The 12,052-nt window shown below is 41.5% G+C and overlaps 1 protein-coding gene across 3 annotated transcripts in view; it reads right to left on the reverse strand.

Moving 5' to 3' along the window:
• Window positions 1-12,052, reverse strand: part of braf (B-Raf proto-oncogene, serine/threonine kinase) — a 28,375-nt gene that overhangs the window by 9,985 nt on the left and 6,338 nt on the right. For 2 of the 3 annotated variants that reach the window (XM_037122526.1, XM_037122528.1), the window contains exons 4-13: window positions 11,736-12,023; window positions 10,143-10,246; window positions 9,578-9,680; window positions 9,302-9,450; window positions 9,030-9,149; window positions 7,064-7,223; window positions 4,972-5,011; window positions 3,143-3,262; window positions 507-643; window positions 303-420 (exon numbers count right to left, since the gene is read on the reverse strand). In XM_037122526.1, coding sequence (XP_036978421.1) covers window positions 303-420; window positions 507-643; window positions 3,143-3,262; window positions 4,972-5,011; window positions 7,064-7,223; window positions 9,030-9,149; window positions 9,302-9,450; window positions 9,578-9,680; window positions 10,143-10,246; window positions 11,736-12,023 — 1,339 coding nt within the window. The remainder of the gene's footprint in view (window positions 1-302; window positions 421-506; window positions 644-3,142; window positions 3,263-4,971; window positions 5,012-7,063; window positions 7,224-9,029; window positions 9,150-9,301; window positions 9,451-9,577; window positions 9,681-10,142; window positions 10,247-11,735; window positions 12,024-12,052) is intronic. The other variant, XM_037122527.1, reaches the window with a different exon arrangement.

Below are 12,052 nucleotides of genomic sequence, written 5' to 3' on the forward strand. Positions count from 1 at the left end.
CCATGGAAACCTCATCACGTTTCACCAATGAGAAAGCTGCACATGCTGAATAATGTTAGAGGTGGGCACTGCGGGACAGGCTTGGACCCCTGTCAATTTGTAAGTCGCCAAACTGGTCAGAGTCCTGAATTTTGACTCCGGACACACATAACAGACTGAGTGTCAAAAAACTCTGCTGGTTCAAATAAAACAAGCCGAGTCTAACCTAGCTTTGCTGATTTAAATAAACAATTATCATAATAATTTATATAATTGATGAGTTGATGCCTAGAGGGTGTGAAAGAATACTGCATTGGTCTTACCATGCCATTTTCCCTTGAAGACAGTTCCAAAGGATCCAGAACCTATCCTCTGACCCAGAGTGATCTGACCCTCAGGGATTTCCCAGTCGTCACTGGAGTCCCTTCTCCCCAGGGTTTTCTGTTACACAGGACATTCAATCAGCACAGTCAAACCCACAGATGATGACCTTCAGAAAAATGGCATCATCTGTCTCAGCCTCTCACCATTTTATTGCGGTCCTCAGATGAGGATGAAGACTTGCGCTCCCTCTGTTGGCATGGCGACTTCTGTGGAACCTTAACATTCGTCAGAGAGCCAGGTAAGGAGGCAGGAGGCGTGGCTGACAGCCCTGTGGTAGAGCCTGGAGGGGGGTCGGGAATGAAAAGAAGGGAAACAAGAGAGGACAAGTGAGAAGAGTAAGAAACAGTGGTTTAAAAAAAGAGAAACTGAAAGAAAGAAGAAGAGAAAAGAAAGAGGACATTTGGGCGAGGACAGGGATTGAGGCATCTGTATCAGTTGGGTGTGTGTGTTTGGTCACATGCAGAGGAGAAGTGAGGGCGCTTGGTTGGATGGCAATTAATGGTTCAGTCCAATGTTACTGACTACTTATAGGATTTTATATTGATGATCAAATAGGAACCCATCAGTTTACAATAAGACCAATAAGCCTGGCTTGGCACAGTCAATTTATTTTTATATATATATATATATATATATATATATATATATATATATATATATATATATATATATATATATATATATATATATATATATATATATATATATATATATATATATATATATATATATAGAGAGTACTTATTTAAATATAGTACTTAAATGTATATACTTAAATGTATATAATATAGTACTTAAATGTATATTGTAATTTACAATTTACCAGGTGCACTTGGCTCTTTAAAACAAATGGGAGATGACACTTGGATTGGTCTGAAAAACACACTCATTGCAATTAAGAGTCTAAATACAATCCTTTTCCACTGTGCGCCTTACCATGCGCCCAGATTACCTGGCTCCAGTTTATAAGATAACACTGACTCACTACCGTCCATGAGTGAAGGCAGTATATCCTTTTCAATGCCTCGGGAATCATCTACAACCAGCCATCTAGTTTCAGCATCTTAATTTCAACATTAGTACTTATGTTTTCTAAAACTGTTAGTGTAGAGTAATATAACAGTTTTGTTACAGTAGCTTCTCATTTCTTATTCAACCATGTAGGAACATATATCCTGTGGTCGTGGGAAGGATGTAACTTAGTTTTAGGGGGGTTAAATTATTGGCCTGGAGATTAATGAAACTACTAAAATTGGATTAAGAATTGTCCAAGGCATTTTTAAACCTGCAAGGATAGTGGGGAACCATCATCTTCAAGGAAGAAATCTGATCAGGAAAAATCTTGAATGATGGTGATCGGAGATCACTTAAAGGTTTGGTGAATTAAAATGATTAAACATCAACAGCAGAACTCATGGATATTTTCAATCGTGAAAGTAAGAGCACAATGCGAAGAGAACTCAAGGGATTGGGACTAAACAGCTGTTTAACCTTATCAGTGAGGAAAATTCTCAGGAGCATAAAGATTAGAGTCTGAAGCAACTGAAGAAGGATATGTGGTCTGATGAGTCCTGTTCCAGAGTGATGGGGAAGAAAAGAGGCAGATGAAGTGATGCACCCATCATGCCTATTGTCTACTGTACAAGTCTGTGGGTTCAGTGCTGTGATCTGGGGTTGATTCAGTTGGTCAGGTCTAATTCAGCAGCATTCGGTGCCCAAAAATGAGGCCAGCTGGCTGAATATACAGAATGACCAGGTGTTTCCATCAATGGATTTTTTCTTCCCTGTTGGCACGGGCATATTCCAAGATGACAATGCCAGGATTCTTAGGGCTCAAATTGTGAAAGAGTGGTTCAGGGAGCATCATTTTCACACATGAATTGGCCACCACAGAGTCCAGACCTGAACCCCCCTGAGAATCTTTGGGATGTGCTGGAGAAGGCTTTACCCAGCAACCTGACTCTCCCATCATCAATACAAGAACCTGGCGAAAAATGAGTGCAACTCTGGATGGAAATAAATGTTGTGACATCGCATTAGCTAATCAAAACAATGCCACGGCGAAGGCGTGCCATAATCAAAGCTAGAGGCAATCCAATTAAATATTAGAGTGGGTGACTTTTGCTTTGGTTGGGGAGTGAGTGTCGAAACAGGACTGCAGTTTAATTCTGTTTTACAGATTTGATTATTTTGATATATTTACTAAATATCAAAAAGAATTGCAATTTAATTGAAATAACATCAAAAAACTGTGGCTGACGGAACACATCTTCTGGAGTTTTAATTGGAAATATTTCATCGGTAGAAAGTACATTCAGTACGTGAATATGTTTTTGATGAACTTACACTTTAAATAGCTGAAGTGAATTTCTCCTACAGGGGATCAGTAATGATACATCTTATCTTAAACCACACTGTTCTCTTTTGAAACCAAGCAGCAATCTAAATATGTATGTATGTAACTTCACACTACCGTAGATAATGAACTTACTTACTAATTCACTATAGTTAACAGTGCTTGATCAAAAGGAGCATTACAGGAATCAAACCACCACCGTATAAAGAGTTGTGAGTGATCAGAATAGCTGTGAGATCCCTGGGTAACCTGTGAGCTGTAAGTCAGGTGTGTGATAGAGTGAGCATGTGTGGACATAGAGGGGGGAGAGAGTGAAAGAGGGGGATACACAGTGGATGTGACACAGGGCTGGGGTTGGTGTGTGGGGAGTGGAGGAGGTGGTGGGGGGGTGAAGGACACATCAACACACAGAGGCCTAACTACCTCGGAAAACAGGCTCGGGCTCAAAATCAAACACTATGTCATTGGGGTAGGAGTATAGGAGGGGGCTTGAGGTCCGTGTTCGGTGCTTCCTCAAGCAGCGGGCGGGGTGGGTCGGGGGGGCTGCAGGGCAAAGAGAAACAGACAGACCATCACTGCTACTCACCCTGCCCCTCTAACCTCTAACTAACTACTGTCCATGGCTACAGCTGAGCTTCTGGATGCTTCGGAGCTTCTCCGACCACACTTCATTATTAGCATGTTTAGCTCTGTTTGTTAGGGTATCTGCAGGCTTCACACACTCCTAAATTTAACTTTAGGATATACAAATACATTGTCAACATTTATTTCTTTTTTTCCCAGAAGTGAGACGATAAGATGAATATGAATCTCACATCTGTTTGCAAACAGACAAAGCTAACCTGGCTCTATCCAAAGTAAAAAATACACAGATATACAAAGGCTCCACAGTGTGACCATTTAGTTGCATTTTGTGCCGCTACATTTTATCACGAGAAGCATCAGTGCAACTTGAAAATATGCCCCTGTGGCCACCAGAGCAGTTAAAACTTTTTTTTTTTTTATTTCAACTGTTAAAATTAAAGGCTACTATGCCCAACCTTCTTATTTTAGAGTATTCTCTAGTTGTCAGATATATTTGATAATCAATAGATTTAATCAAATCACACATCCCGTTATATAAATTGCCCACAAGTGTCATTGTACACAGCAATAATGGCATTGACCTTATGAACTCTAGAGGGTCAGCTGACCCTGATGTCTGTTACTTTGACTCAGTGGGACACAAAACTGGGAGACTTCCTCCATACTGTCCAAATCACAAGGAATCAAATAATGGAGATCAATACATAATACATAAGTCCTCTTCTCAGCCTGTATCCTAGTTAGAGAGGTGAAAACACCATCGTTTAAACGCTATGCATAGAGGTTTTTGTCATCAATTGATGGTTTGCATAATCTCTGTTTTTAGGCAATGCTACAGCCTCCTTTTAAAAAGTCATAGAAAATGATTACTATTTCATTGTGTGACTTTTTTCTTCAAATTAAAACAGATATTGTTATTTCTAGACACTGTCCATCAATTATCAAGGATTTGTTTTAAGTGATACAACTACATTTTGTGCTGGTGCTCCCAACACTTTCAGTAAGAAGCACCAGTGGTACTAATGGAAAAACAAATTGACAAGTTTTACCTTTACGTTTAATTCAAATAGAAACAGAAATGTAAAAACTATTTTGCGCATATATCAGAAATGAATAGTGTTGGTTAGTAAGAAAACCAACTAAAATCTCATGAGATGCTGATGATTGTGGAGAGTAGATACGTAAGTAGGTTTAATGGTCAAAAGATGCTCTCTTTTGTGTCTTTATTTGTATTTATTCCACCCAAGTCATTTAACTACCAGCTGATACCCTGTTTCTGCACTACACTTGTTTCATGAGACCACAACAGGCCTCTGACTTACAAATAGCTTGATGATTTTATTTTCACTAAACTTATGTGATGAAGCTCACAAATGATTTAGCAACATATTCCTCCAAGTAATAAGACTACTCAAAGAAAGAAACAAGAGAATGAGGTCTGCTGAAGTAGAAGCTTGGCTCTTCAGGAAACCCTGACCCACAGATTTCAAGAAATATGTGTCCTCACCTATTGCTCTCAGTGACTGCTGGGGTGCAGAACTAAACAGAACTGACTCAACTCCTCGGGTCTGAACTTCACACACACACAAAAGACCAAGAGCACGCAGACGCAGGATGGTGGGAAAAAAAACACAGAATGAGGCAAAAGTCTCTACTTTGATCCTTACCTCCATCTGACCTCGGTAAGCCATGATCTCGAATCAGGTCCTGAAAGGAAGGACGAAGGAAAATTAATAATATAAACACATTTCACAAACACCATTAACAACATTGCAGTTTATCCAAAAGTGTACAGTTCCAGCACTCTTGGGAACTACAGTTACAAAGAGAATCCATGTTTACAGAACCAATACTGAAAGTAATGAGGGTGTTTCACACCAACCTCATTTGGTCTAGACATTTTGACTTTCTAGTTTGATACTAACCAAATTTACAGGTGTAAAACCTCCTCCAGACCACAGTCCACACTAGTCAGCTGAACCCTGGCCCGACTGAACAAGGTGGTCTCGGTCTGGATCAAAGTGAACCACGGTTCGGTTTATTTCTAATGTGACAACATTATTAGTTCTGATTTTAGCACAAAATACAAGACGTTATAATGTCGCTTTGACATATGGGAGCAGTCCTGTCTGTAGTAAAATATTATATATGCCGTGATGGTGTGCGTGGTGCGCCTGCCTCAGTGCTTTAAATGGCCTGGCACCTCACCTATGCATGTGCTGTCAGGACTGTTGGCACCTATAACCAGTTGGGTTGTCTCGAAAAAGTATAAGGAAGAGAGGAAACACACTCCTGACCTATTAGAAATAGTGTCACTGCTGTCCGTGACTTTGTTTTTCAGCATTTATTCCTCAGAGCTGATGATTATGCAGGCACAAACATACCGGTGATATCAAGACCCCTCCCCATAGTTCATCACACAAGTCTAAGATCCTTTATACGTTATTCCTGCAAGAAGCAATGTCCCGCTTGAGCAGGAACACATAAAAGCCATATGTTATAAATTCAGGAGGTTAACTTCAAGATCAGCTCTATGTGTGACTAGAAACGAGCAGAGGAGGAGCAGAATTGACCAGAGCAGAACAGCATTTATGAGCATTGCTGCTCCACGATTTGCACTGAAGAGTTGAGTATATTTCAACTTCTGTGAGTCTACTAGACTACCAGTAAAATGTGAGTGCAAAATCTCATGTTGATATATATTTTTCTGACATAACTCACTGGCAGCATGCTGGCTGGGATAAAGCGCTTGTGCAGTGAGAGAAAATGAATGCTTCACATGACTGAACACTCTATATGTCTAATCGGTGGTGGCAAATCCAAACTTTAGCGTAATACAAGTTTATATTTAAGCTGTCTTGATAACATATCTAAATATGCTGCACAACATTAGCCTTGGCTATTCAATATGCTGTCACTGAATTTATTAATTTGGCATCTACTTCCCAGCAGAGATTTGGGCGATTTTGGCCATTGATCAGATAGTGAGAATGGGGTGATAGATGATGAAGACAGGATGTGAATATGTCACGTAAAGCTCGTAAGTTTGCATAATTTTAGTGTGAAACCAAAACTAACCAGATTAAACAAACATGAGACTTGGTCCCTTAGCACAAGTACAACACTAGTACAACAAACCATGACAATATGCAAGAAGTGTTGAAGTTACTTCACCACCTCAGGCAGAGGCCCCTGATGAGTACGACGAGAGCCAGAAACCACAGCGAACAGCTCATCAACTATTGTGAATTCTAAACCATAAACAGTTTTCAGTATTTGTCATATCATCAGGATTGTCATTATGGCAGAGATGCACTTAAATATCGTGACTTTATTTCAGGGCCATATGGCCCATAGGAAGGAAACAGATCTGGGCTCTCATCGGATGTTGAGAAGGTTTCATATCTGTGAGCTAAAACCAAGACAGCCGAATTCAGATTCTGTTCCCTGAGTCTGTCCCTGCCATGTAGCCGGTCAGCTAACACTACCTAGCCAGCTATGTGCAGATACCAGCTGAGGCTTGAACATTTTGAGTGTGTGTGTGGACCTTTCTGTGTCTGTGTCTCTGTCTGTGCTGATTATTGTCTGTTCTCTACAAGCCTGTTGTCCTGACAGTCTGTATCTGTACAATTTCAGTTATGTACATTATTCTGATTCACTGTTTCACACATGAATTCCAAGGCATACATGTGTTTCAACCGTATCTGAGTTTTCCTGCATTGTCAGTGAAGGTAAACATGATAGTGAAAGCAGACTCACATCAATGTTGACGGGTTCGATGGTATTGATATGGACATTGGGGGCGGAGGACGAACGGTCCCGCTGGCCAAACTGGTTGCGGTGGTCCTCCTCATTGGCCCGGAAACTGGGCGGGATGGGTATGGACTTGGACGGGGACACAGTGGTGTGGCACATAGACCTGAAAAGATTATATTCGTTTGTGAGAATTAGTCAAAGCTGATTTTTTGGGACTTGAAGGAGACATTTCTACTCACTTATGCACAGTAAATCTCTTTGCTTAAATACCAGAGTCAGATAGCAAAACAGCAGCTACTATGTACTGTGTTAATCGAACAGGCTCCTTACCGTCCACAGTGGGCTGTTTAACACTGGAGAAATACATCACTATCCCTTTCACACTGGTACTACCAACATCTGGTGTTTGCCTTCAATTTTTAAGGGTACAATGTGCATTCATATCCAGGTCAGATGACTCTGCAGTAGTCACAGGAGGTTATTAGTACCATCTCTGATCAGCTGTGGTGGAAACACAACACCTGGGAGGACATACAAATTTGCACCCCTTGTCAGGTGTGATGCTATGACTGAAGTTAGGGATGCTGGCTTGTGTTACCACCCCCTTCAGCAGGTTACACCTAAAGAGGTATACCACAAACAACCAGGTCCAATTGCTGTTTAAAAGAAGATGAATTTATTAAATGAACAGCATCCAAACAAGGGGAAAAGCCCAAAACAATCAAACAAACTGATGGGAAGCCTTCCAGACTAACCCACCAAAGCTGTTAGGGCTGGAGATTAGCCCTCTACCCGAACAGAAAGAAGCAACTAAACCTAACTAAAACAAATCCATCCGATAGGCATAAAACGAAACATAATACTACAGCCAGCCTCCAGGCTGACTGACTGAGTCTCTGCTCAGAAGGTGGAATGGAGGGAGAGAGACAAAGCCTAGTGCCCTTCTCGCTCTTATTGGTTATCTAGACTCAGCCAGACCGTTTTCACCTTGAAAGGCAGGAGGCCAAGCATCAGCCACAGCTGCATGTACTAGCCAGCAGAGGGGAAGCATGTAGCACTTGTTAGTTCTTTTCCATCTGTCTCTGTTCAAGCAGTTCGACCGTCGTTCGGTCTGGGCTGAGTTTGAAGAGACACTGAAGTAAAAGATATTAAAAAAGTAACCACTGTTACATTGTCACTCGCCTCCATTTCAGTATCAGATCAATACTCCGCATGAGCACATCTCAACAAAGACGAAGATGTCTCATTCTTTAGCTGAGTCAATCACCAGCTTAGGAAAAAATGGTCTAATTCAGAATGGTATTGGTTAAGACTTCTTTAAACAAGTTTTAGCATCTTGTGGATGCAGTCTGATGAGGTATATGATCTGCTGACTGCCACTGTTCCCTGTTTTCTGGCACACAATGACACTGAATGTGACACACCACAAGGAGTCCAATGTTTTTCATGTGTTTTAAAAAAAAAAAAAAAAAAAAGCTACAATTCATAGAACTGTATTAGCAGATGATGGCTTCTCCACTTGTTCCTAGGCATGCAAAAAGGATAGGGGTAAGAGCAGTGAGAACACAGCACTGATGGAGAAGAACCTGGTACACCTAGGGTTTGGAGGAAATGTTGTAAATGTATCATTTAAAAGCATCAGTATCACTTTTTTTAGAAAATTGAAAGAATTGTTTGACTCAAAAAAGAAATATTTTGCTACACATTGTATAAGCAGGTTGAACACAGCCCTGCATACAGAGACTCTATAAAAAAAAAAAAAACGCCACTGTTTACTCCTGTACAACACAAGGAAACGGATATGTTTGAAAACACTTTAATAGTGATCATGCATTTATTATCTGTTATGACACTCTTTCTTTGCATTGTGGGAGATGTTAACCATTGTCAGCAAGTAGAAACAAGACTTTTTAATTACACCTATTCTTGTATTCTGTCCCTCAGAGGAGCGAGAAGCTGGAGGACTTACCCAGTGGAGTCAGATGGGGGGAGTGACGGGCAGGCTTCAGACACGGGGGTGGTTCCCTCTGAGGAGACCTCCTCCTGTGTGAATCGCTGATGCTCGAAGAACTTGGACACTAGCAACAAGCTGCAGAACACAAATCATTTCACCGGGATAAATCCTTACATACCCATGAGTTTCACTCCAATGTATAAAATCTTTACAGTGCTCCTTTAAAAATAAACAAGCTCGATCCAAGATCATGAATTCTTCATTCTTGCACCCTGTGTGTCACTTACTCTAGTTGGTCATAATTGACACACATGAGGGGAACCTCTGTGCTGCAGCGCTGGTGGAACTTGTAACCACAGGTCTGACAGCGGAAACCCTGGAACAGCAGCTTTCTGCAGAAGTCACAGAAGGCCAGTGTGAAGAAGGTCTTCCTCACCTGTCAGTCAAACACACACACACAAAATCAGAACCAAGTAAGGCTGAACAATATGATAAGTGTATCAAGTCATCAGATGCATCTGTTATTGGAGTCATTTTGTGAGATTCTGTCTAATAGTACTCACAAAGTTGTGTGTGGTGAGCGGCACATTCTCCAACACTTCTACATGTAACTCTTCTCCTGTCAGCCAGGAGATGTCTGTGTCCCAGCCAATTGGCTTCTTCTCTCTGAAACAGGAAGTGGAGAGTGAGGGGAACTGTCTCTACCTTACACTGATGTTTGTTTAACAATCAACACATCTAGTTATGTTAACATAACCGTGACGGTGCCCAGCAGAACACCAGCACATCCTGCAGCTACAATGTCACAGTTTCATTGATTAAATTGACACGTATAGCAAATGTTTTTTTTTAACTCAACTGCAGTACTAACATCATATATCATAAAACATGTTTTCTCTCTCCCTTCCCCTTTTACAATTGTCACACAGAAATGTTTACACAAGAATACTCTTAAAATGACCTTATTCTTACATTCCTCCCAGTATATTTTTACACACATACTTTAAAGTACAATATTCTGTTACTCTTTCCACCTCTGTGCACCATGATATAGGATTATTGGTTAGTCTCCTCTACAGTGCATTGTGGCCCTCTTCATGTAGGACAGAATGTTAGAAACAGACATACCCGTCCTGTATCCTGTACACTGCACAGCACTCTGGAATGAGGCCTCGCATCATCAGAGCTTTCTTCAGCGAGTCCCTCACAATCATCCCACAGCGGGCCGGGACCTGAACACAGCACAGCGACACTCACTGCACTGACATGGTAGAGCTGAGCAGGCTGATATCAGAAAGGAAATGTGCTGATGCAACCACTTGAGTTTGGATGCTGAAACTTTAAACTGCAAAGTTAGAGTGAGAATGTTCCTTGCAGCCATTATCTTGCTAGACATGGTTTTCAGGTGTGCTGCCAACCTGGCCCATGTTTGCCATGTCAGTGACAATGTTTCATTTTTTAAATGCTGGAAATGATAACATGTATAAAATCAGATTAATAAGAAATACTTGACAAATTAGTTGATGGATGGATGGATTGATTTTAGGCTACAGCCCTTCACTGATCCACTGACCTGCAGAGAGCCAATACACAGAAAAACCTTCCTGTAAATTTACAATGAAAGCCCAAGTTCCCAGCATGTGAACTCAGCGCACCAGTGACTGTAGACTGGTCATAAGTTTAAACCTCCTTCTCCTCAGTCAGTTTTGATTCTCACTGCCCATCACACCTGAACTGTGTTTAATATGAAATTGCTTTGCAGTTATCGGCAATGACTCGAATTGAAAAACATTTTCACTTTCAAATATCTTTGATAACCTTCAGTGCATCTCCCATAAATGCTGCAATTGTGCCTCACTCTGTCAGACTCTGTTGACACTAGCCCCCTCTGTCGGTGTGTCTGCAGACCAGGGCTGTAGCAGCAGCAGCACTGTGACAATTTGATCCTGAATTTGGTCACCAAAGCAGCTGATCCAGGATCAGTGTGCTGGACTGGCAGAATGGGGTGGTAACGCATTACATTTACTCTGTTCCATGTGCTTGAGTACATTTTAGTTTTTGGAGTAGTTTACATGCAGCATACTTTTACTCTTACTTGAGTAGAATTTTAGCGAATCCCCTTTACTATTACATTTGGATACATTCCTTGCACTAGTTTTTTTTTTCTTATTTTATACATTTATGCACATTTCTTTCAGGGGCAGGTGGTCAGCCACAGCCACACCTCCACATGACCCTTCAACACAGGAGTATGGCTTAAAAAAAAAAAAATAGTGCTAATCGCTAATATTAACAGATGTAAACAGCACACAGGGTCACCAAACACACTATGTGGTGTAGACTGATGAAGGAAAGAGAAAAATGTTATTAATGTACAAGATAAAGATACACATAAAATTGGAAGAGGTGAACACACCTGCATCATCTCCTGATTTGCCTAAATACATTTAGATTTGAACACTTGTATGATGTTAGTGTCGTCATGTGATTGGGCAGACCAGCACGTGCAGGTGATCTGTGGCTGTCTTGAGTGATTCTGACTGGTAAACTGTCCTGGTGTAAACGTAGCAGGTTATCTAACCAGGAGACATTTCGGTCATTTCAAACAAATACAGGTGAACTCCTTTACCTGAGGAAGACCATCTGTGGTTAAAATAATTCATATCCAATCAAATAAAGACAGATGTGTGCTGGTGCTTTTTACTTTATTCCTCTACATACCACTGTTCTCTGTTTGTTGGGCAGGAAGACCCTGACGATGGGCTTCTGGGGGGAGCGAGGGTTGGCCCTGCTAGCGTCTGTGGGGGTCTGTAGGACAGCCAGGGTGTTGGGGGCTGAGGGAAAGGCCTGAGCCCCCCCTCCGACCCCACAACCTCCCATCTTGACCTCCAGAAGGGCTGGCGTGGGAGAAGGTGAGCAGGAGAAGTCTGTACTGTTGCCCATGGCCTCCAGCAGCTGCTGCTCCCTCTGCTGCAGGGCGTCCAGTTTACTGGTGTACTCCTCATAGGCCTGACAGGAACGACACACATGAGAGCACG

The sequence above is a fragment of the Acanthopagrus latus genome, chromosome 14 (assembly GCF_904848185.1).
Source record: "Acanthopagrus latus isolate v.2019 chromosome 14, fAcaLat1.1, whole genome shotgun sequence".
NCBI classification, from domain to species: domain Eukaryota; kingdom Metazoa; phylum Chordata; class Actinopteri; order Spariformes; family Sparidae; genus Acanthopagrus; species Acanthopagrus latus.